The 27023-nt window shown below is 42.9% G+C and overlaps 1 protein-coding gene across 1 annotated transcript in view; it reads left to right on the top strand.

The window, feature by feature from the left end:
• bub3 (BUB3 mitotic checkpoint protein) overlaps window positions 1-22662 on the top strand; it is a 41352-nt gene extending 18690 nt beyond the window's left edge. The window contains exons 5-7 of the mRNA XM_072479273.1: window positions 7693-7851; window positions 12204-12381; window positions 21731-22662. Of these exons, the coding sequence (XP_072335374.1) occupies window positions 7693-7851; window positions 12204-12381; window positions 21731-21951 (558 nt within the window). The 3' untranslated portion in view covers window positions 21952-22662. The remainder of the gene's footprint in view (window positions 1-7692; window positions 7852-12203; window positions 12382-21730) is intronic.
• Window positions 22663-27023: the final 4361 nt, after the last annotated feature.

Raw genomic sequence — 27023 nt, 5'->3', positions numbered from 1 at the left:
TTTTTTATCTGAGTGAGTAATACTTCTCCTGATGAATGTGTGCACAAGAGTAGACTGGCAGAATCTGCATGACCCATCAGCTCTGCCGTTTGATTTATGAGTGCTTAAGAGTTGGGAAGATCACAACTTGCAGTGCAGAAAGTACCTGACAGCCAGTATTTCTAAAGAACAGTAATTTGACCCTGGAGAAATAATTTTATATTTGTGGGATGCTGTTAAATGTTTCCATCAGGATTTATTCATTTTTCAAATAATAAAAATTAAAATTTACTAATGTTTCAATTTCTACCTTAGCCCCATGCACCTGTTTCAATCTTTATTCTCCTAATTTTAAAAATTATTTGCTGGTTAATGCTTTTCATTCCCTGGTTGGCTGTCTGAGAATTCTTCAATGTGATTTGCTGCTTGCATAGCTTGATAACATCACTACAGCCCAGCATTAGAAAATACCCATTAAACAATACTGTAATCTGCAAAGTCTCTCAGTGAGACTTTCTTTTGAGGTCAGCGGAGAGTGCTGTTGCTTGTTTCTGACTACAAAATCTGGGTCATAGTTTTCAATGCTTCCATTCGATATCTCAGTTCATTAAATATCTATTTTGACATTTTTATGTATAATGGTACCAAAAATCGTCGTCATTGGCAGTTTAAAAAATATGCAAATTCCAAAAGACATTCAATACTTTATTTGTTCATGGGATGTGGACATTCATTGCTGGCTAGGCTGTCCCTACTTTCCCTTGAGGTGGTGGTGAGCTGACTCCTTGAATGATGTCCCATATCGTGTGGGTACACAGTGGCCTAAGGAAGGGAGTTCTGGGGATTTTGATCCAACGGCAGTGAAAAAATGGCAATAGAGTTTCAAGTCAGAATGGTGTGTTGCTTGGAGGGGAACCTGCAGATGGTGGGATTCCCAACTTAAAATGATTTATCTGCGCTTTTTTTTGTTTCATTGTGCGCAATTGGGTTTTTAAAAAAAATATATTTCAGTGCTGTTATACCTAGTTTTCTTTGAACATTCTCCCTCTTTATGAATCTGATTACTTTTATCACTTAATACAGTTAATGCTGCAGAGAATACAAAAGCCAGCTTAGATTTCCGTTGGAATGTTGAATCTTGCTTTTGGGGAACCTTACATTTTTCTAATTTCTTTTGTAAGGGTGGCACCGTGATTAGCCCTGCTGCCTCATATCTCTAGGCCCCAGGTTCAATTTCGGCCTCTGGTGACTGCGTGGAATTTGCATTTTCTCTCCATGTCTGTGTGGGTTTCTTCCAGGTGCTTCGGTTTCCTCCCTCAGTCCAAAGAAGTGCAGGTTAGGTGGGTTGGCCATGCTAAATTGCCCCTTGGTGAACAAAAGATTAGGTGGGGTTACGGGGGTAGAGGCATGGGCTTAAATAGGATGCTCTTTCCGGTGCAGGCTCGATGGGCTGAATGGCGGCTTTCTGCACTGTAAATTCTATGATTCATTTTCATGTGCTTGTCTCTCCATGGTAAAGACTAATTATACGTTGGTTCTTTATAAAGAACTTGATTTAAATATGCACGTCGTATGCAATGTTTTACACTCCATGACTTTGAGAATAATATGTTTTTCAATTACATGGTAATTTTTCACAAAATATTGATGGGTTTGTTTTATGAATCGTCTTAATGCATTTAGCTGGGGGTAGTTTAAAAAACTCTGAGGTAGTTAGAGTATTATGTGCAGTCTTGTGGACCACCTATAATCGTTGGGTTATGTTATTGACTCTTCAAGCCTGAACTGTTCAGTCCGATTTGCATGGTTTTTATTATTTCCTAGTATGTCAGGTTTTGTGTGAGAGAACTTGGAAGGGGCTATTTTATAATGTTTTTGCTTCATAAATTGGCCTAATTTTAAACAAATCGGGATTTTTATCTGCAGCTATGTAAAGTTTACCTTGTGGCAGATGAAAATTAATAGGAAAAAGTTGCTGGTAGTGTATTAACTAATTAGGATTTATCCATTGATATAATTTCACAAAAGCTGATCCTTTCCAAATTCCTGGCTGCACAATTCAAGCAGAAGCCAGCAATGAAGGAGTATTGAGGGCAGGTTGAAAGTAGTTGACTGGATATCAACACTGCATTACCAAGGCTGAATGACTACAGATTACCCACCATATAGAATCCCACCTGTGCAGAAGGAGACCCACCTGAAAGAGCAGCCTGCCTATACCCACTTCTCTGCCCTATTACCATATCCCCACCTAACAGTTGGACACTAAGGGGCAATTTAGCATGTCCAATCCACCTAACCTGCACTTCTTTGGATTGTGGAAGGAAACCAGAACACCCGGTGGCAACCCACGCAGGCACGGGGAGAATGTGCAAACTCCACACTGGCAGTCACCCGAGGTAGAAATCGAACCCGGGTCTCGGACGCAGTGCCCCATAATCTCGATAATTAATGGGGATCAATATTCTCTTGATACTTGATGTTAAATAACTGGGGAGAGGAAGAACTGAAGGGATAAAGGGACTGGGGTCCTCCAGTTTATATGCTTGTTGAGAATGAAAATCAATTTGGTTATATGTGCTCAGTCAGTAGTTTCAGAGTACTGTTTTCTTGGCTGCCAAGATATGACTGAGCTTGGATGAAAGACAATTCAGGGGGAACCTCTTCTACAATTGGCCATAATAAATTTCCGATTAAATTAATTGAAAGTTAGGACTGTTGGAGCAACCTACTATGTTCAATAGTAGATATCTTGATTCGGCCAATTGGGCTGTGCACTAAAATATTTGTTACAAAGTCCGTTCCTTTTCAGATGATATTCACATTTCAGGTTAACTCTAACATTTAATTTTGAAATTGATTTAACACTAGTTTAAATGGGAACGTTGAAGCTATTTTGGTCTTTTTGTTGGGAGATTCTCTTACTGCCTGTTTAGGCAGGCTATTTAAAAATACAATGAAAACACGAAAAATAACAGATCTTTTTGTGCCTGCTCCAGCATTCTGTATGATTGTGGCTGATCTGTCTTAACTGCATCTTCCTGCACCATCCAGCTTTCAATATACTTAATGCTCGAGCATCCACAGGCTCCTTGGGTAGTGAACTCCAGGTTGACTTTCATTAGTGTCTAGATGGAAGTTTCATTTAATTCTACATTTCTTTGAAATATCCATCCTATGAATATACAAGGTGGCACAGTGGTTAGCACTGCTGCATCACAGCTCCAGCTGCCTGAGTTCAATTTTGGCCTTGGGTGACTGTGGAGTTTGCACTTTCCCCATGTCTGCGTGAGTTTCTTCCCGGGTGCTCCGGTTTCCTCCCACTTAAAGCAGACCAAGGCAGGCCAGCAGCACGGTTCAATTCCTGTACCAGCCTCCCCGAACAGGCGCCAGAATGTGGCGACTAGCGGCTTTTCGTAACCAGCGCCCTGATCCCCGCCAGCACCCTGGACCCTGCCAGACAATCACCTACCTTCCACAAGGTCAGACTTCTCCCATCGGATCCCAGGATCATCCAGCCGCCAACCGAGGAAGCGAGGGAAACACGGTGGTCTGCAGGTTAGACTGAAGACCCCTCTCCCCAGTATACTCCTGGCAAACGTCCAAGCGATCGAAAACCAGCTGGATGAACATAACGCCAGACTTCTCAGAGGGAAGAAGAGACTGCTGTGTGTTCTGTTTCACAGAGACTGGGCTCACTCCCGCCTCATGGACTGTACCATACAACCTGAAGGCTTCTCAATTCACTGGGCAGACCGCACCGTGTCATCAAGCAAAGTGAAGGTTTGCCTCCTCATCAACTCCTCCTGGTGCTTGGATCTGGTGACCTACTGCTCCCCGGACCTGGACTACCTGACCGTGAAGTGCCGCCCATACTATCTTCTACGAGTTCACTTCAGCCATTATCACAGCAGTCTACATCCCACCCCAGGCAGAAGTGAGGGAGGCGCTGGACGAACTGTACACAGTTATAAACAACTACGAAACAGAACACCCGGAGGCCTTGTTCATCGTGGCCGGAGACTTCAACAAGGCCAACCTCAAAGTGTACTGCCAACATTCCACCAGCACATCTCCTGTCCCAACAGGGACGACAACACTCTTGACCACTGCCACTCAAAAATCAAGGGCGCCTACCGTTCCATCCCTGACTGCACTTTGGGAAATCAGACCATAAGACGGTGGTCCTTCTCCTGGCATGCAAGCAGAAACTCGAGCGGGAGAATCCAGCTAAGAAGGTTGTGCAGTGCTGGTCCGAGGAAACAGAGCTCTTACGTGACTGTTTAGAGACCATGGACTGGTCCATATTTAAGAACTCAGCGACCAACTTAAATGAGTATGCCACCACCGTCACAGACTTCATTAGCCAATGTGTGGACAACTGTGTGCCAAAGAAAGCAATACGTATGTTCCTCAACTGGAAACCATGGCTCAATCGTGAGATTGACTCCCTACTGAAGGACAGATCAGACGACTCTGACCTGTATAAGACATCCAGGTACGACCTCCGCAAAGCCATCTGAGATGCCAAGAGAGAATATCTAACCAAGCTGGAGTCACAGACAGATTATCGGCGATTGTGGCAGGGACTAAACAACATAACAGGCTACAAAGCGAAGCCGAGCAGTATCTCTGGCAGCAGCGCACCCCTCCCCGATGAACTCCATGCATTCTATGCTCGGTTCGAGCAGGTAACCAACAATCCGCTGTAGAGTGCCCCAGCAGCCCATACCCACCGTCACAGCTTCCGAAGTCAGATCGGCCTTCCTGAAAGTGAACCCTTGGAAGGTGACGGGCTCCCTGGTCATGCACTCAGAGCCTGCGCGGACCAGCTGGCAGAGGTATTCGGGGACATCATTAACCTGTCCCTACTCCACTCCTGAGGACCCCACCTGCCTCAAGAAGACCACCATCATACTGGTGCCAAAGAAGAACCAGGCAACGTGCCTCAATGACTACCGTCTGGTGACCCTGACTTCAATCGTAATGAAGTGCTTCGAGAGGTTGATCATGAAGCGCATCACCTCCATACACTCCGAACGCCTTGATCCACTGTAATTCGCATACCGTCGCAACCGGTCCACAGCAGACGCCATTTCCCTGGCCCTACGCTCATCCCTAGAGCATCTCGACAACAAGGACTCCTACATCAGACTCTTATTTCTTGACTACAGCTCCGCCTTCAACACCATAATCCCAGCCAAGCTCATATCAAAGCTCAAACCTAGGACTAGGCTCCCCACTCCTCCAACTGGATCCTTGATTTTCTGACAACGGACTACAATCAGTAAGAATGAACAGCAACACCTCCTCCACAATAGTCCTCAATACCGGGGCCCCGCAAGGCTGCATACTTAGCCCCCTACTCTACTCCCTGTACACACATGACTGCGTGGCAAAGTTTGGTTCCAACTCCAGCTACAAGTTTGCTGACGATACGACCATAGTGGGCAGGATCTCGAATAACGAGTCCGAATACAGGAGGGAGATTTGAGAACCTAGTGGAGTGGTGTAGCGACAACAATCTCTCCCTCAATGCCAGCAAAACAAGAGCTGGTCATTGACTTCAGGAAGCAATGTACTGTACACACCCCTGCCAGCATCAACGGGGCCGAGGTGGAGATGATTAGCAGTTTCAAATTCCTAGGGGTGCACATCTCAAAATCTGTCCTGGTCCACCCACGTCGACGCTACCACCAAGAAAGCACAACAGCGCCTATACTTCCTCAGAAACTAAGGAAATTTGGCATGTCCACATTAACCCTTACCAGCTTTTACAGATGCACCATAGAAAGCATCCAATCTGGCTGCATCACAGCCTGGTATGGCAACTGCTCTGCCCAGGACCGCAAGAAACTTCAGAGAGTTGTGAACATCGCCCAGTCCATCACACAAACCTGCCTCCCATCCATTGACTCCATCTACACCTCCCGCTGCCTGGGGAAAGCGGGCAGCATAATCAAAGATCCCTCCCACCTGGCTTACTCACTCTTCCAACTTCTTCCATCGGGCAGGCGATACAGAAGTCTGAGAACACACACGAACCGACTCAAACAGCTGCTTCCCTGCTGTTACCAGACTCCTAAATGACCCTCTTATGGACTGACCTCATTAACACTACACCCGATGCTGGTGCTTATGTAGTTACATTGCAAACCTTGTGTTGCCCTATTATGTATTTTCTTTTATTCCCTTTTCTTCCCATGTACTTAATGATCTGTTGAGCTACTCACAGAAAAATACTTTCACTGTACCTCGGTACATGTGACAATAAACAAATCCAATCCAGTTCACAGTAACTTCATTTGAAGCCTACTTGTGACAATAAGCGATTTTCATTTCAGTCCAAAGATGTGCAGGTTAGGTGGATTAGCCATGATAAATTGCCCCTTAGTGTCCAAAAGATTAGGTCGAGTTACTGGTTTTATGGGGATAGGCTGGAGGTGTGGGCTTAAGTAGGGTGCACTCTCCAAGGGCCAGTGCAGACTTGATGGACGAAATGGCCTCCATTCTGTACTGTAAATTCTATGATTTATATGAAAATTCTGGACAATCTCAGCACCATCTGTGGAGAGAGAAGGGAGCTAACATTTCAAGTCTGGATGACTCTTTGTCAAAGTTGGAGAGAACTGGAAATGGGGTCAGATTTATACTGTTGTGGTGGCCGTGAAGCGGTGGGGCTGGATAGGGGGCCAGTGATGGTGGATAAAAGCAAATTACTGCAGATGCTAGAATCTGAAACAAAAAGAGAAAGTGCTGAAAAATCTCAGCAAATCTGGCAGCATCTGTAGGGAGAGGAGAGCTAACGTTTCGAGTCCAGATGACCCTTTGTCAAAGGTAATGATGGGTGGAGATTGACAAGGATGTCGTGGAAAGAAAAAAACCGGAATGTAAATGGAGGTGATCAAGGCTAAGAAGGGTGCTGATAGTGGCACATAAAGAGATTTGAATGTGAAAACATTACCTTTATGTGCCACATTATCTTCCCTTTCACATCAAATCTATCTAGAATGAGATGTTAAACCACTGTCTGTTCTCCCAGGCGGACGCAAAAGGTTCCATGCCAGGAGTTATCAGAACATCCAATTCGCCTAACAGCACATCTTTCGGGAATTGTGGGAGGAAACCGGAGCACCCGGAGGAAACCCACGCAGACACTGGGAGAACGTGCAGACTCTACACAGACAGTGACCCAAGCCGGGAATTGAACCTGGGACCCTGGCACTGTGAAGCAACAATACTTACCACTGTGCTACCATGCCACCCATCTATCTAAGACGCCGTGAGAGTCCCTTTCATAGTCTCACTTTGGTTCTAAGATGAACTCTGGATGCAACTGGAATGAGACGATCACTAGTATTGTGTTAAAACAACAGTTTTAATGAATATTGAACTTATAATAAGACAATTATAATTGATATGGATGTAAAAAGGAAGGTGGAAGGTAACTTTATTGGAAGGAGAAGACTGATGTTTGTTTAAACACAAACCATAAACCCAAATTGATCTATTCCACAACAGCTACTCCAAATTGGTGTGTACACAGCAGCCCCCTTGGTACCTACGTTGCCGGGTAACCCCAACATGTGGCTGCTGCGGTCACTGTTCCTGGCTCCTCTTCCTGGCGTTCGTGGTGACTATTTTATTCTGGCTGCAGCATGGCTTTTACATGTATAAAATTTTAAAAGAAAATGTTGCATTTTTTTTTATAAGGTGTATACGCTTTCTGTGTCCGGGGATCGTCTAATTGTGGGAACTGCTAGCCGTCGTGTATTGGTGTGGGACCTGAGGAACATGGGATATGTACAGCAAAGGAGAGAGTCTAGTCTGAAGTATCAGACCCGCTGCATTAGAGCATTTCCAAATAAACAGGTATTTAATATATTAATATTTGTTTTCATTTGTGCACTGAATTCAATTTGTTTTTAATTGGTTCAATTATATATTTCAGTTATTAGTTAAACTAGTATTTTTCAGTGTATTGGAAAAGGGGTCAGAATGTAATTTGATCCAGTGAGATTATTGTATCCAATTGTACACATCTGGGGCTGGTTTAGTACAGGGCTAAATAGCTGGCTTTTAAAGCAGGCCAGCAGCGCGGGTTCAGTTCCCGTACCTGTCTCCCCGAACTTGCGCCGGAATGTGGTGACTAGGGGCTTTTCATAGTAACTTCATTTGAAGCCTACTTGTGACAATAAGCGATTTTCATTTCATTTTCGTTTCATTCATTTCACACGATTCTAACTTCCCCAATAATGCTTTTTCTGACTGGCCCAAAATAAATTTTATGAAGGAAATCAAGGAAGCTTCAAACGACTTGTTGTCCATCACTCATTGCCATATGAGCTAATTACTTGCCATCGAACTGACAATGTTATATTCTCTCAGTAACTTGTCACGCTCACCTTTGAATGATAATAGTAACCTCAGTATGTCATGAATTATGGAAATTGGCTCCAAACAGCTGTGATTCTAAAATAAATACATCTTGGCATCTACTTGCGCTATCTAACTATTTCACATCCTTCCTTTGGTTTCAGTATTCAAATACATTTGTGACCCATCTCACCAACTTCAATACCTTTATTTTAGAAAAAGCATTCTGCCTAAACCTAGGATGCGAGTCAGCAGACTTGAGTTAGTCTGCTGAATGGCACGTTTAGTGGGAGTTTTCATCGCTGAGAAGCATCTTGCTATTCGATGGCACTTTGCTGTCTCTTTGAACCTGTGATTCTCTCTGCTGAGGCCATACTTGGAGGTGTTTCCTCCTCCTTGCAGATTGGGTGCCATTTTGCAAGACTTCCCTGATCTCACCTTCTGTCGCGCCCCCCCCCCCCCCCCCCCCCACCCACCCCCAAATCCCTGGCACTGGCACCCTAGCGGTGCAAGTATGCCACTCTGGCCTGTCCTTGGATCTCCAGTTGTCTGGGAGGCCCCTCTCCTCGGGTACCGTTACGCCTGGCCCATGTTTGTGTGGACCAGTACGAAAAGGCGCTCTGGCGAGGTCCCCTAGGCGTGCCTGTTGAGTCCCGGGTGAATCCAGCGAACGTATATTTAAATGAGTCCTATGGCTCCACGTCTTGGCTCCCTTAATCTATATCTGTCCAAATCTTTATAACCTCTTCACTGCCTGCTTTACCACCTATTTTAGTATCATCTGCAAATTTTGCTGTATCACACTCTGTCCCTGCTTGCGGATCATTTATATAAAATGTAAACAGTTGAGGTTCGTGAACTGAATTCTGCTGCACCCCGCTAGTTCCAGTTCGCCAGCCACAGAAGGGCCCATTTATCCCGAGCCTCTGTTTTCTGTCAGTCAGCTAACCCTCAATCCAATCTACCCCCAATCCCCTGAGACCTCATCTTCTGGATCAGTCTTTTATGCGGCACCTTATCAAACGCCTTCTTTCTTCACTGGTAGAAAAAGGGTGCAATATGCTTTGGTTTGTTTTTGAAATAATTAATTAACCAACATATCTTATGGGCTCAGAATATAGGGCATGAAACTTAAAGAAAAAATGTATTTCTTCATGCTATTGGGTCATCTGAAGAAATGTTTAAAGTTGTGTACGTGGTAGCCAATCTGATAACCATTCTTGGTCATGTTGTCTCTGCAGCTGCTTCCACAGTTCATAGTATACCAGTAGGAAAGCTAAATTAGTTGTTAGAAAAGCTACAATTGATGGGCCTAGTTGAACACTTGTTAAATTGTACTTTCAAATTGCTGCAAAGCAGCTTTGGATGCCCACTGCATCAGAGTTAAGTGCCAGTTTAACCCCTGAAGCTAGGCAAAGAAATATAATCTCGAGTAGATATTGAATCATGACTTCAATTTTATATCAGTGTATTAAGAGTTCTAGCTCGGTAACCAGATCAAAGAACAGTACAGCAAAGAAACAAGACCTTCGGCCCTCCAAGCCTGCGCCGATCATGTGTCCTATCTAGACCAAAGAAACAAGACCTTCGGCCCTCCAAGCCTGCGCCGATCATGTGTCCTATCTAGACCAAACACCTGTATCCTTCTATACCCCATCTGTTCATGTGTCTATCTAGATAAGTCTTAAAGGTCGCTAACATATCTGCCTCAACCACCTCACTTGGCAGTGCATTCCAGGCAATCACGACCCTCTGTGCAATAAAAAAACAAAAACAATCACGGTGGTGCAGTGGGTAGCACTGCTGTCTCACGGCGCCGAGGTCCCAGGTTCGACCCCAGCTCTGGTCACTGTCCATGTCGAGTTTGCACATTCTCCCCGTGTTTGCGTGGGTTTCGCCCCCACAACTCAAAGATGTGCAGGGTAGGTGGATTGGCCATGCTAAATTGCCCCTTAATTGGAAAAAATGAATTGGGTTCTCTAAATTTATAAAGGAAAAAGAAACCTCCCCTGCACAAACCTACCCCCTCTCACCTTGAACTTGTGCCCCCTTGTAATTGACATTTCTGTCGTGGGAATAAGCCTCCAATTGTTCATCCTATCTATACCCCTCCATAATTTTATAAACTTCTCTCGGGTCACCCTTCAGCCTCTGTCTTTCTAGGGAGAACAATGACAGTTTATTCAATCTCTCCTCATAACTAATACCCCACACCAGGCAACATCCTGGTAAACCTTTTCTGTACTCTCTCCAAAGCCTCCACATTCTTCTGGTAGTGTGGTGACCAGAATTGGACACAGTATTCCAAATGCGGCCTACCCAACGTTCTATATAACTGTAACATACTTTGCGAACTTTTATACTCTGCCCTGTCCGATGAAGGCAAGCATATGCTTTCTTTACCACCATTTCCACCTGTGCGGCCACTTTTAAGGGTCTGTAGATCTGCACGCCCAGATCTGTGTGTCTATGCTCCTGATGGTTCTGCCATTTATTTTATAGCTCCCACCTGAATTGGATCTACCAAAAATGCATCACCTCGCATTTGTCCGGGTTAAATTCCACCTGCCATTTCTCCGCCCAATTTTGCAGCCTATCTATATCCTGTTGTATTCTCTGACAATCTTCACCACGATCTGCAACTTCAGCAATCTTAGTATCATCCGCAAACCAGACCAGCTACATTTTCTTCCAAGTCATTTATATAAATATATATATTACAAACAGCAGAGGTCCCAGTACTGATCCCTGTGGAACATCACTAGTTACAGACCTCCATTCGGAAAAACACCCTTCCACTGCTACCTTCTGTCTTCTATGGCCAAGCCAGTTCTGAATCCATCTAGCTAGTTCACCCCCTGACCCCGTGTGATTTTAATCTTTTGTACCAGCCTGCCATGAGGGGCCTTGTCAAATGCTTTACTAAAGTCCACAGCCCTTCCCTTGTCAATCATTTTTGTACCTCCCTCATACAAAACCATGCTGTCTGTCGCTAATAAGACCATTCACTTCCAAATGTGCATAGATCCTATCTCTGAGAAGCTTTTCTAACAATTTTGCTATCGCTGATGTCAAGCTCATTGGCCTATAACTACCCGGGTTATCCTTACAACCCTTCTTAAATAATGGAACATCGTTAGCTATCCTCTAATCCTCTGGGACCTCACCTGTGGCCAACGAGGAGACAAAGATTTCTGTTCGAGGCCCAGTGATTTCATCTCCTGTCTTCCTCTGTAATCTGGGACAGATGCCATCTGGCCCTGGGGATCTGTCTACCTTAATGTTTTTTAACACATCTAACACTTCCTCCCTCGTAATAATGACTTGTTCTAAAGTGTTTACATATCCCTCTTGAGACACCACCAATCAATGTGACCCTCCCTCTTGTGAATACCAATGCACAGTACTCATTATGGATCTCACCTACTTCCTTTGGTTCTACTCTGTCGAAGTGTCCAGGTGTTTCATTCGAGTGGTATCTTTTTAACATGGTTTGAAATATTTTGTTATGAGAGTATCAGGACTACAGTATGTGCAGAACTCTCTTTTTGTCATGTAAAGACTGAGCTGGTGATGTCACTTTGAACTATTAATCAAGTATTCTGTGTCCTCTCGTCAATTCTACTAGCTCACAATTTACTGGTATCAGTGTGTATTTCTAATATGTTCAGAAGTTCTGAGCAGTGGCAATTGAGAGCTAAATTATAAATTGATTCTCCTGTCTTGCATCTAATTAAATATTAGGATATTGTGAGGATTAACTGCTGTTGACATATGGAAAAGAGGGCTTTAAACTAGTTTGTGAACTTCTAGATGTTTTCATGTGATCAGAATTTCCTCCTTTTTAGGGATATGTTCTCAGTTCAATTGAAGGACGTGTTGCAGTGGAGTACCTTGACCCAAACCCAGAAGTCCAGAAGAAAAAATATGCTTTTAAATGTCATCGATTAAAAGAAAACAACCTTGAGCAAATCTACCCAGTCAATGCCATTTCCTTCCACAGTGTTCATAATACGTTTGCTACAGGTAAGATATAACAAAAAAATACTGAATTAATTAACTTGCCTGAGAATGCTATTTTCAGTTATTTCAACTTTAAAAATAAATGCCACAGGTGACAAAATTGGTCTCTTGGCCGTGTTGGTGTCGATAAGACCATACCTATCATGGAACTTATTAACAATGTTGCTAAGGCCCTTGATGACTACTGTGTTTGCAGGAGTAGCAGAGCAATGGGGGACCCCATGAGGGCAGTGGTTTATACCATGAAATGATTGAGTATGCATCTTATGTCATCAAACTGAAAAGTATATGGGTGGATGAATGAGCCTACTGGTGACCGTGCTAGAGTTGCTGAAGCATTTGCATCCATCTTCAACCAGAACTGCAGAATAGATGATCTATCATGACATCCTGTGGTCCCAAGCATCACATAAACCAATCTTTGACCAATTTGATTCACTCCATATATCATCAAGACATGGCTGAAGGCACTGGATACTGCAAAGGCTATGAAAACATCCTGGCTACAGTACTGAAGACGTGTTCCAGAAGCAGCAGTACCCCCAACCAAACTGTTCCAATGCAGCAACAAAATGAACACCTATGTGAGAAATGAAGGAATGATCAGGGTGAGGTTAGGGCCAGTCAAGGACAGTAGTGGGAACTTGTGCATGGAGTCAGAAGAGATGGGAGAGGCATTGAATGAATACTTTCTTCAATGTTCACCGAGGAGAGGGGCTATGTTTTTGAGGATGAGTGTAATACAGGCGGGTAGGCTGGAGGAGATAGATGTTCTGAGGGAAGATGTATTAGCAATTTTGAAAAACCGGAGTGTCAAGTCCCCTGGGCCAGATGGAATATATCCTAGGATTCTTTGGGAGGCAAGGGATGAGATTGCAGAGCCTTTGGCTTTGATCTTTGGGTCCTCACTGTCCACGGGGATAGTGCCAGAGGACTGGAGAGTGGCGAATGTTGTTCCTCTGTTCAAGAAAGGGAATAGGAATGACCCTAGTAATTATAGGCCGATTAGTCTTACTTCGGTGGTCGGTAAGTTAATGGAAAGGGTCCTGAGGGATAGGATTAATGACCATTTGGAAAGATGCAGCTTAGTCAACATGGATTCGTGAAGGGTAAGTCTTGCCTCACAAATTTGATTGAATTCTTTGAGGAGGTAACTAAGAGTGTAGATGAAGGTAGAGCAGTTGATGTCATATACATGGATTTCAGTAAGGCGTTTGATAAGGTTCCCCATGGTCGGCTCATGAAGAAAGTAAGGAGGTGTGGGATAGAGGGAAATTTGGCCAATTGGATAAGTAACTGGCTATCACATAGAAGACAAGGTGGTGGTGGATGGAAAACTTTCAGACTGGAGATCAGTTACCAGCGATGTACCACAAGGATCAGTGCTGGGTCCTTTGCTATTTGTGATTTTTATAAATGACTTTGAGGAGGGGGCTGAAGGGTGGGTCAGTAAATTTGCTGATGACACCAAGATAGTGGAGTAGTGGATGAGGTGGAGGGCTATTGTAGGCTGCAAAGAGACATTGATGCAGAGCTGGGCCGAAAAATGGCAGATGGATAAGTGCGAGGTGATTCGTTTTGGTAGGACAAATTTGAATGCGGATTACAGGGTCAACGGCAGGGTTCTGAGGAATGTGGAGGAACAGAGAGATCTTGGGGTTCATGTCCACAGATCTCTGAAGGTTGCCACTCAAGTGGATAGAGCCGTGAAGAAGGCCTATAGTGTGTTAGCTTTATTACCAGGAGGCTTCAGTTTAAGAGCCGTGGGGTTGCACTGCAACTGTACAGGACCCTGGTGAGACCACATTTGGAGTATTGTGTGCCGTTCTGGTCACCTCATTATAGGAAGGGTGTGGAAGCATTGGACAGGGTGCAAAGGAGATTTACCAGGATGCTGCCTGGATTGGAGGGTAGGTCTTATGAGGAAAGGTTGAGGGAGCTAGGGCTTTTCTCATTGGAGCGAAGGAGGATGAAAGGCGACTTAATAGAGGTTTATAAGATGATGAGGGGGGATAGATAGAGTGGACGTTCAGAGACTATTTCCTCGGGTGGATGTAGCTGTTACAAGGGGGCATAACTATAAGGTTCGGGGTGGGAGGTATAGGAGGGATGTCTGAGGTAGGTTCTTTACCCAGTGGTTAGAGTATAGAATGGACTGCCTGTTGTGATAGTGGAGTCGGACACTTTAGGAACTTTCAAGCGGTTATTGGATAGGCACGTGGAGCACACCAGAATGACAGGGAGTGGGATAGCTTGATCTTGGTTTCGGACAAAGTGCGGCACAACATCGAGGGCCGAAGGGCCTGTTCTGTGCTGTACTGTTCTATGTTCTACCCAACAACCTGCAAAATTCCCCAGGTGTGTCCTGTCCACAAAAGTAGGGCAAATTCAATCTAGGCAATTACCACCCCATCGGACTCCTCTGAGCCATCGGCATAGTGATGAAAGTGTCGTTGACAGTGCTATCAAATGGCACTTGGGCAACAATAACATGCTCAGTGATGCTGTTTGCCTTTTACCAAGCCATTGAGCTCCTGACATAATAATAATCTTTATTATTGTCACAAGTAGGCTTACATTAACACTGCAATGAAGTTACTGTGAAAATCCCCAATGTGGACAAAAGAGATAAACTCGAAGGTCGTTGAAAGTGACTGCTCTTGATATCAAGGCAGCATCTAACCAAACGTGGCATCAGGCAATCCTGATAAAATTGAAGTCGATTGGTATCACGGAAAGCTGCACTGGTTGGAGTCATACTTGGCACAGAAGAAGGCGGTTATCATTGTTGGAGGTCCAAGTACATCACTGCACGGGGAGACGGTGGCGTAGTAGTATTGTCACTGGACAAGTAGTCCAGAAACCTGGGGACCATGGTTCAAAACCCACCATGGTAGAAAAATCTGGAATGAAAAATCTAATGGTGAACATGAAACGATTGTTGTAAAATCTTATCTGGTTCACTAATGTCCTTTAGGGAAGGAAATCTGCTATCTTTACCTGGTTTGGCCTATATGTGACTCATAGTTGACTCTTAAAAATGTCCTCTGAAATTGAGGGCAGTTAGGGGGTCAGCAATAAATGCCAGCCCAGCCAGTGACACAACAACCTGTGAATGAATTTTTTTTTTAAAAAGCCCTTCAGGGCAGTCCCAACTATCTGCAGCTGCTCCAACAATGACCATTCTTCCATCATAAGTGAGAATATTTGATGATTGAACAATGTTTACTACCATCTGCGACTCCCCAGATACGGAAATAGTCTGTACCAAATACAGCTAGACCTGGATAATTTTCATGCCGGAGCTTCAAAATCGCAAGTAACATTCGTGCCACATAGCACAGGGCAACTACTGGGTCCTTCAGGAGAGAATCTAACCATCTCCCCATAACTTTCAAAGGCATTATCACCGCTGAATCCACCCCATTAGCAACATCCTTATGGGGCTACCATTGACCATAAACTGAACTAGATTTGCCATATAAATACTGTGGTTACAAGAGCAGGTTACAGGCTAGGAATTATGAGGTGAGTAAATCACCGCCTGACTCCTCAAAGCCTGTCCACCAGCTACAAGTACGCACTGTGGTGGAATACTGTGTGGTTTCAACAGCACTCCCGAAACTAAACACCATCCAGTAAAAAGCAGCCCGCTAAATCGGAACAGCATTCACCACCACCTTAAATATTTATTTCCTCCACCACTACACAGTGACAGCAATGTGTACTATATATGCCAGTTTAGCTCAGTTGGCTAGACAACTGGTTTGTGATTCAGGGTGAGGCCAGCAGCGCAGGTTCAATTCCCATACCGGCTGAGGTTATTTGTTAAGGCCCCGCCTTGCCCCTCACCTGAGATGTGATCCTCTGGTTAAATCACCTCAAAGGGGGAAAACATGCCTATGGTCATCTGGGACTGTGGCAACTTTACTTTATATATAAGGTGCACTGCAGCAGCTCACCGAGGCTCCTTCGACAGCACCTGCCGGCCTTCGAGACCTACGCCAACTGACGTTCGCAACCCACCATTTTTGTTTACCTTTAATGCGACAGATGAGCCTGCTTGGTCCTCACGATGTAACTCCAATTAGGTACACACAGTAGAGAGCAATGCGCATATCAGGTGTAGAGGGCTGGCTCCTTTGTGCTGTCTTCATCATTGCGAGGACAGAAAATCTAACTTCGCACATGTACGTCATTGTGAAGGGCAATAGCAACAAAATGCTTGGTTTTCCCAGCACTGGATGCTCCTTGGAGACGCTACTTCAAAATGCTGACAGCCTCGTGGACTTGTGGCGTGTTTTTAATGTGCTGCCACAGGTGAGGCGCAGAGTTCAGATTCTTCATTTGTGATCAGACTCTGGGGTCTCCAACTTGAAATTTTTCACCTACCTCTTTTTCAAAATCTGAAACTTCTCTGGAAAGGAGTGGCAAAAGCTGTTGTTCAGCGCAGCCAGATGCGGCTTGCCAGTCTATTGACCGTTCCCTTACTAACACTGTTTTCTTCAAGGTGCCATAGCATTGTAGGGAACATGTAGTAGTTTTGGTTTTGTACTCGCGCGTGCCAAACTTTCAATGACTTTTTGAAAGCATCTATTTCTTTAGTGCCAAAAAGAATCATCATCCTTCCCCTGCAATTTGAGGTTCAGTTCGTTTAGAATTGAATAGATGTCTGTAAGGCAAGACATCCCTGGTTCCATCCAACTCTCATTTGCCAGCACTTCCTGCATATAACAAACATGGGCATTGCATCCTGGTTGCATTGGCACAATTAACAAAGCCATACCTCAAGGAATCATCTTTATACTGCTTTGTTCCCGATTCGGTTGTGAGATTCTGGCCGGTCTGTGTCTGGCCCTCTTCCTTGTAACAAAATGATCCATCTTCAGTTCTTCACAGTCCTGTTTCCTTGCTTGCTGGCAACTAGGAAATGGAGGAATTTCACCTCTGTGATTTCACGGCAAAAGCCTGTGTGTATATGGCACATGACCTCTTTGCTACTGCTTCTGGCAGGAAGACTACACCGTTTGCATTTAAAGGCTCAACACGGTCAGCATTCTTATCTTGAAGCCAGTCGCGATTCTTAAAAGCCTGTTGCGGCCATTGGGTGCTTCTCCCTCGATTGGGAACACCGCGACCGATCGCTCAGTGATCCTCCCGGCACTCGCCCACGTCCCTCCCGCGGGTTGCAGCCCGCAGTCTGAAAAATCCTGATCTAGAAGGACAAGGGCAGCAGATGCATAGGAACACCAGCACCTACAAGTTCCCTTCCAAGCTGCACAACATCCTGACTTGCAATTGCGTTGCCATTCCTTCACTGTTGTGGTTTCAAGATCCTCGAACTCCCTCCTTTTCACAGTACCTTCATTGCAGTGTTAATGTAAGCCTATTCGTGACGATACAGATTATTATTATATTACTTGTGGGTACCTGCACCAGATGGACTGCAGCAGTCTAAGAAGGCTTTGCCCGCGATGCCCGCATCACATGAAAGAATTAAAGTCTGTTTCGGCAGACACAGATAATAAACCAACGGCCATTTAAAAAGTTATGAGCTTTAAAATTGATGGGGTGGATTTAAAATTGTTAGAGCAAATTAATGAATTGATCATACGTGGATGTTAAAACTGATGCAAGATTTTGGTTAATGGATTGTCATTGGAGCACTGGAATGGCATTTTTTCTGAAACTTGGAAGATTCAAATTTACACAGGCAATTTATAGTGGAAAGAGCATTTTAGGTAAAATGCACCTCCTGATTGTGATTGATTAGAGCGTCCCATGAAACTGCTATCTGATTCTTTTATGCTCTACAAAAAAAATTGCCTAATTTTCTCTACTGTGTGCAAGAATATACAAGCTAGAGTGCATTGTGACATTTGATCACTTTAACAGCTGGTTTTTAACACTGATGAAGCTTGAATAATGTTTATAGGCTTACGCTTCCCATGTAAAAGCACAGTAAAATTTTTCTGGAGCAAGCTAAAAGTGGTCTTACGAACAACAGCTATGGGAAAAGAAATACAACTTGGGTCAAGCTCAATGTGCAATGCGAAAGGGCTAATTAATGATCACGTTGTAAAGGAGCCTCTAGGGACGGGTGACCATAATGCGGTAGAATTTTATATTTAAGTTTGAAAGCGATATAGGGTTGTAAATCTAAACAAATGAAACTACACCAGTATAAGGGAGTAAATCGGTTGTGGTAAATTGGGAAACTGCATTAAAAGGTGTGAGAGATGGGCAATAGCTTTTAAAGAATTATTACATGCTTTACAATGAATTTATGTTCCTCTGAGGCACAGAGGCTCAGCAGGAAAGGTGATCCAACTATGGCTAAAGAGAAGGTAAAGATTGTGAGAGATAAAAAGAGGCTGAATATTGGGAATATTTCTGAACTCCGCAAAGAAGAACCAAGAAATTGATTAACAGAAAATGGAATACAAGTTGAGAAACTTAAAAATGGACTGTAAAGCTTCCATTGATATATAAAAAGGGAAAGATTAGCAAAGACCAATGTGGGCTCGCTATAAGCAGAGTCGGGAGAATTGATGATGCTAAATAAGGAAATGGCAGTTAAACTAAACAAATACTTGGGTGATATTTTAATATTTTATGTATATGAAAATTTAATTTTCCTTTAGAACGATAGGGGTTTGGGTGGTTTGTATAATTGATTTTGGAGGTGCTGAAGACTAGCTGAGGCGAACGACATGGGCTGAAGTAGTTGGGTTGTTAGGATTAGAGATTAGGTGCAGGTTTCAAATAGAGGTAGGATTGGGTGTTAAAGGGGCTGGATGAGGGTAGCAAAGGCAGTGTGGTTTTCATTTTTGGCACATTGAATTCCTCACAATAGGACATTTGGTGCCTTGGAGATGAAGCTGGTGGCTGTGTAGTTGGAGCAGACATTCAGTGAAGAAACAAAGCTTAGACTTGTTTCGGAATGTAAAACGATAGCAACTAATATATCTTATCAAATTATATATGGGGGGATGGAATCAAGTAGATTGAGACTGCCAGGAAACAGCAGGTAAGAAACCGAATAGTAGATTGATGCCAGGGTGAAGGGGAAGAGTGGAATCTTGAATCCTGAACGTGGGACTTGGAAGCAGAGCAGTTTGGAATTGGTTCTGGGAGCATTCAAATAATTTAAGGTCGCTCCTATTTTTGCAAGGCATTGAATATGAAAGTAGAATTTTAGTCCTGTATAAGTCAGTCACACTCTGTTCAACTAGACTGCTTTGGAGTAGAGTAATAAACGGTACTGGGTTATTTGACTCACGAACTACTATACAAATCTAATAAAAACTAAATTGTTGTCACAGCACCTTTTTATAAAAAATGCTGTAATTGGTTTTCATGGAAAGTTATATTTTAGTATAGAATTTGTTAGGCCTGGCAGCAATGTCCATGATCTTGGGCATGTTTGATACATTTTCTTGTGGGAGGAATCTTTTGTGCAAATCTTCTACATTAGTTTTCTGGCACATTAAAATTCCATTAATCATTTAGAGCTGATTTTGAATCAAGGAAAAGTGAGTATTTTGAAAATTGCATCTTTAGAATATACAGACAAAAAGCAAATTGGACAGAATTGTTGCTTGGCACAGCAACAAATTTCACATTAAATAGAATAAAATACTAATTATATGATCGATATACAGAAAATACTTGGGTTACACGAGAATGCAACCTCAAATCAAAACTGGTCAAACATCAAGGTGGATTGGGACGTTGAAAGTTGTTCAATGAAAGGATTTTTAGGAATAGTAATGCTACCGATTTCCTTTTAAAAAGGGCAGAATTGGAAGGATGAGAATTGAGGAAAGGAGCAGGATTCAGTTTTTAAATTATATTGTGCTTATTTCCAGATAATGTGATAATGAGATTATTAATAACAACTGACTTTCGGCCTGTAGTTTCTGCTAGGTTGCACTGTTTATTTTAGTGCAATGCTTCTGAAACCAGCCCAAGAAGCACAGATTTGCAGAATTTCAACTCCAAATTGCTTGCAGTGCAAATTGCGTTTCCAATACTAGATGCTATGCAATCATACGAATTAGCAGCAGATGCAAGCCATTCAGCCCCTCACGCTTGCTCTGCCATTTGATAAAATCATGGCCGATCTGATAAACATTGTACTATAAACTGGCTAAGCCCACAAAACTAATTTTGCAATTGTGCCCATTGAATGCTTTTGAGAAGTTTAAGCTGATTCTTTTGGGCATACAGACATAATGGACAGTTTAGAAGCTTTTGAATGTAATTTTAATTCATTAATGTGTATTGTTTTAAAAGTTATTTAAAATATAATTTTCCACAAATGGATGAGGCATTCTGATTAAAAATGCTGTTTCTTTGATGAACCCATTCTCAGCTGTCAATAAAACTGCACTAAGTTACAATTTGCATATTTATTGAACATTTTTGAAAGCAAAATTTAAAAAAATTATATTCCAAAATCACTGGTACTTAACGTATTTTTCATCAGCAATAATACAAAGAGTTTTGAGGTGAAACTTGAGGGGGAAACTGAAAACCAGCACAATTTGTGCCTGGATTGCCGATTGGGGCTCAGTAGAAACTCAACCCCTGTTTCATTTCTTGAGCTGAAAGCCCGCCTGCTTGAATAGTAGACAATGTTTCAACTATCACGAGGATTAATCACTTGAAATGTACACAAGACCCTTGACTTGGAAAGCAGTCTTTTGTGTTACATTTTAAGATCAGCAACTCCTGATGCTAACGATCTGTAAGAAGTTTAGATTTGGAAACTATTGTGGACAGGGAAAGGGTAAAGAACTTCCCAAATGGCTTCAAAGCAGATAATGTACCACTATTTTGTTTGTTTACATTCTCGGGATGTGGATGCCATTGAAATGATCGTGCACCCCTCGTTCCATTAAGTGGTGTTAGGCTGCTTTCTTGGTTTATAAGTGATGGTGTTGCATGCTTGTTGCACATAGATTTCCATAGCTAATGTGTCAGAAATGGAAAGAAGCAACATTGGTGATGCCCAGAAAGCAGTATTTGGTTTACTATGAAATGCACCAAACTGAAGGGTTGATTTGAAATTTTAAATCTATGCAAAATGTAGTCCTCCTTGCATGTTGATCTATCTGTGTTACCATTTTAAAACATAATTTGTCTGAAGTACTTTCATGTAAGCGAAGATTCGTATAGATGTACAAATTTGAGTTTGTATAACATATTGACTTTTTGATGGATTTATTAAAAATGTTTTGGTGAATTTCACATGAAACCAATAGATCTTATTTAGCAAAAATATTCTTATAGGAATTATTTTTTGGACTCAAATTTCAGTGAACTCCATTTTGGTACTTAATTGTAGGTGGCTCTGATGGATTTGTGAATATCTGGGACCCCTTCAACAAGAAAAGATTGTGTCAGTTCCACCGATACCCAACCAGTATTGCATCGCTTGCCTTCAGCAATGATGGCTCTGCAATTGCTATAGCATCATCATACACGTATGAGAAAGGTGAAATTGAACACCCTGAAGACAGTATCTATATTCGACAAGTGACAGATGCGGAAACAAAGCCCAAGTGAGTTTATCAGCAGCTGGGTTTTTCCTTTCTATCATTTATCCAAACATTTATTAATTTTCCTAATTTCATGAAAGAAATTATTGATGTTGAGTAGATAACACAGCTCCCAGCAGAACCAGTATTGATTTTATCTTGTTCTCCCAAGCTTTCAATATCCGTTGGATGCTAGACGTCACATTGATAAAAATGTGCCTACTTGTTGCCTCAGAAAACATGTCAAATAGTGTCATTCTTTTTTCTATACAATGGAGCTTGGATCAGTGATTGGTCCTTACATTGAATATTTTCCCCCAATTTTTTGAAATCCTGTAACAATATTTGATTACACAAAGACGTAAATACATTTTGAGACCTGTGCAAACTGCGAAAAGCCATCAATTTGCTTAAGTTATAAATTGCCATTAATATGGTAGCTGTTATGTGAAATATTTAATTGGCTTAGCGATACGGATTCTTAATGTAATTGAACAGTTCAGTTACCTTCCTATCTGAATTGGTGTTGGCAGAAGATTAAAAAGAGAGCACATGGCTATCTGCCATCAGCAAATGGTTTTTTAACCACAATTTGTACTTAACCAGTTTCTAGTTATTTGATATGTAAACTTGCAATTTGTTTTCTATTGAAGTTCAGTTGTAATCATTGTCAAATATATTTGAATGTTCTGAAACTTCATACACTTTGTTTCAAATTCAATAAAAGTATTAATAAAAATTGTGATCTTGATTTTTAAAAAAATTATTAACATCCAGTACCTGCGGCTCCTGTGATATATGTTCAATTTTTCCAGTTTATGCTGCTTTCAGATGGTGCAAAGTGTTTAGGCAGCTGGAAATTGGGCAGGAATCTTGCTTGACTACTGTATGTTGCTGGAAAGTGCACAAGTATATGGTCCCTTCTGACACTTGATGTCTGGGTTGTTGTGAAGAATGGCTGGTTGGGCCAGTACATCCAGTGGTGGCATCCATGGAACTCCTCTATTAAATGTACCTTCGAGAGCAGAGGAAAGGCAAACAAAGGAGGGCCCCATCTCCTGTACCCCACTGAATAACAGATCCACTTTGGAGATTTAGAGCTTCAGACGCAACTGCATGTGTTTCAGCAACCCAATACGAGTGTCTCATACTGCCTCAAATTAGAAATTTTCGGCAATTGTCATGGCTGGCCTGAGCACTCTAATCAAAAGGTCGAACAGGTTTCAATGTCCCAATTCAATTTCTGCGGCAAAGAGTTCCACAGATTTACCACCCTCTGGCTGAAGAAATTCCTCCTCCCTGGTGCAGGGTAAAAGATCTCTCTGAACAAACACAGGACATCCTGAAGGGGGAGGATGAACAGCCAGTGGTCGTAGTACACATAGGTACTAATTACATGGGTAGGAAGAGTGATGAGGTCCTGCAGAAGGAGTTCCGGGGGTTAGGCAGCAGGGGGTTAGGCAGCAAGCTTAAAAAGCAGGACCGTCTTCCAGATCATTAATGTATTTTGTGAAAAGTTGTGCCAGCACAGTCCCCTGAGGCACACAACTAATCACTAGCTGCCCTCCTGAAAAAGACCCCTTTATCCCCACTCTCTGCCTTCTGCCAATCAGCCAATCCTCTATCCATGCCAGGATCTTACCCTTAACACCATGGGCTCTTAAACTTATTTAACAGTCTCCTATGCAGCACCTTGTCAAAGGCCTTCTGGAAATCTAAATAAATCACGTTCACTTGTTCTCCTTTGTTTGACTCAGTCCTATTTAATCATGCACTGCCAAGTACCCTGCAATCTCATCTTTAATAATGGACTCGAAAAACTTACCAATGACAGAAGCCAGGCTTACCGGCCTATAATTTCCCGTCTTCTGTCTCCCTTCTTAAACAGCAGTGTTACATTAGCCACTTTCCAGTCCTTTGGGAACCTTCCTGCCTCTAGTGATTCCTGAAAGATCACCACAATGCCTCCAGTGATTCCTGGAAGGTCACCACAATGCCTCCACAATCTCCTCCGCTATCTCTTTTAGAAACCTGGAGTGTAATCCATCCGTTCCAGGTGAATTATCCTCCTTTTGACCTTTCAATTTCCCCAGAAACCTCCTTGGTGATGGCCACTGCACTCACCTCTGCCCCCTGATTCTCCTGGAGCTCTGGCATCCCACTGGTGTCTTCCACTGTGAAGACTGATGCAAAGTAACTATTCAGTTACTCTGCCATTTCTCTGTTTCCTATTATTTCTTCTCCAGCCAAATTTTCCAGTGGACCAATGTCTATTTTTGCTTTTCTCTTTCCTTTTACATAGTGAAAAAAAACACTTCCAAAGATGTGCAGGTTAGGTGGATTGGCCTTGATAAATTGCCCTTCGTGACCATATGTGTAGGTGAGATTATTGGGTTACGGGGATAGGGTGGAAGTAAGGGCTTAACTGGTTCGGTGCAGACTCGATGGGCCGAATGGCCTCCTTCTGCACTGTAAGTTCTATGTTCTATCTTTTATATTACTAGCTAGCTTGCACTCATATGTCATCTCCCCTCTTTATTGCTTTTTTTGTTGTCCTCTGCTCACTTTTAAAGGCTTCCCAATTCTTTGGCTTCCCACTAATCCTCACCACTTTGTATGCTTTTTCTTTAGCTTTTATGCTGTCTTTGACTTCCCTCATCAACCATGAATGTCTTGTCCTCCCCTTGGCATGTTTCCTCCTTGGGATGAATTTCTGTTGTGCCTCCCGAATAACCCCTGAAAACCCCTGCTATTGCTGTTCCACTGTCTTCCCTGCTAGGCTCCTTTTCCAATCAACTCTGGCCAGCTCCTCAATTGTAATACCTTTACATCTGATTCCAGCTTCTCCCCCTCAAACTGCAGGGTAAATTCTATCATGTTGTGGTTACTGTTCCCTAAAGGTTCCTTCACCTTAAGTTCCCAAATCAAGTCTGCCTCATTGCACATCACCAAATCCAGAATTGCCTGTTCCCTAGTAAGCTCTTGTCACGAGCTGCTCCCAAAAAAATCTTAAACATTCCACAAATTCCTTGGGATCCACTACCAACTTGATTTTCCAGTCCACCTGCATATTGACCACCACCCATGATTATTGTGATATTGCCTTTTTTACATGCCGTTTCTATTTCCTGATATATTTTCTGCCCCACACCCTGACTGCCCCACATCCTGACTGCTGCTAAGGGGCCTGTACATAAATCCCATCAGGGTCTTTTTACTGTTGCAATTCCTCAACTCTACCCACAAGAGATTCTATGCCTTCTGATCCTATATCGCTCCTTGCTATCGATTGAACTTAATTCCTTATTGACAATGCAACCCTGCCCTCTTTGCTCATCTGCCTGTCCTTTCGATAGCACAGATATCCTTGTATAGTTAGATCCCAGTCTTGATCCCCTTGCAGCCGCATCTCTGTGATGCCCACAACATCATACTGGCTAATTTCAATGTGGGCAACCAGCTCACATTGAATAGCCTTGTTCCATATGCTGCGTGCATTTAGGCACAACGTCCTTAATCCTGCATTGACCACCTCCCTTCTCACACTTGTCACCTTTTTTGCTGTGCCTGAGGGTGATGTTGTTCTCTTATTTTTGTTATCTATTTCCCCTTCAGTTATTACACCTCAGCTAACGCTCTGGTTCCCACCCCCCTGCCATACTAGTTTAAATCCTCCCCAGTGACACTAGCAAACCTCCCAGCCAGGATGTTGGTGCCCCTTTAGTTTAGATGCAACCGGTCCTTGTACAAGTCCCACCTGCCCTGGAAGAGATCCCAATGGTTCAGGAATCTGAAACCCTCCCTCCTACACCACGTGTTTAGCTGCCCTATCCTAATTCTAACCTCACTGGCACGTGGCACAGGGAGTAATCCTGAGATTATTCTTGGTCTGTTTTGAATTCTGAGGTTCCCTTCTCATGTGTTCTGCATAATGATTAGTTGTACAATTAAACATATATTTATTATTATGGGCAAGGGTTTAGAAAACTCCAAAGTATATCATGGAGTTCACCTGACCTACAACTGTTCATTGATTTTGATTTGAGCACAAGAGCCTGCCTGTCAGATATTATTCAACAGAGGTCTTTAAAAACTCCGAGCCACAGCCCAGCTCCACCCACACAATGACATTGCTGAAGCCAGGTGATAAGACTAAAACATTTCTTAAAGATACACTCCAATGATACCGCCCCCCCCCCCCCCCCCCGAAACAAAATAAACCACCAACTTCAAAGATGGTTTCATTTTTCACTTACCCAGTAAGAGCAATTGACAAATATATATATTTTTAAACAAAACAGGCAAATATCAATAATAATAGTCCATTTTAATTTTTCTTCCACCATCGAGCCTGCTTCTCTTCATCACAATCGTGACAAAGCATCGGCTTTTCACATTTTCACACCCTACCACATGTATAATTCTCAAATGAAATGGCTGTAACAATAAACTCCATCGAAACAGTGGCAATTTTATTCCTGAATAGCTCCAAAAACACCAATGGATTATGATCAGTATATGTAATTATTTCAGACTAATTGCTGATAACATATGCTGAAGTGTTGCAAAGCCAGCACCAAGCTCAAAGTCCTTCTCTGGTCATCATTCAGTTTCTTGGAAAAATATCCAATTGGCTGCTCTATTCCTTCGATGTCTTCTTGCAAAAGCACAGCACCTATGCCCGCATCAACAGCTGCCTTGAATGGTTTGTGTAATTTGGGGTGGCCAACACAGGAGCAGTGGTTAACATAGCCTTCAGGCCTTCACATACCTGTTGACATTCCGCTATCCACTGAAATTTGCTACGCTTCTTCAGTGGAGCAACCACGCTGCCAAAATACGGCCCAAATTTTCAGTAAAAGCCAAGCAATCGCATTATTTCTCTGTGTCAAGGGTATTGGAAACTCCCCAATAACTTTTGTTATCCCATCCTGTGGGATCATTCGTCCATGTCCAATGTTATGGCCAAGGAACGTAATTTGGGCTTTTCCAAACTCACTTTTGGTTAGGTTTACCCCCAAACCAGCCTCCTGAAGTCGATCAAATAACTCCAGCAGATGCTTCATATGTTCTTTCCATGTCTAACTAAAAATCACCCAA

Source organism: Scyliorhinus torazame, chromosome 16, assembly GCF_047496885.1.
Source record: "Scyliorhinus torazame isolate Kashiwa2021f chromosome 16, sScyTor2.1, whole genome shotgun sequence".
Classification (NCBI taxonomy): domain Eukaryota; kingdom Metazoa; phylum Chordata; class Chondrichthyes; order Carcharhiniformes; family Scyliorhinidae; genus Scyliorhinus; species Scyliorhinus torazame.
This window is presented reverse-complemented; position numbering and strand designations above follow the sequence as displayed.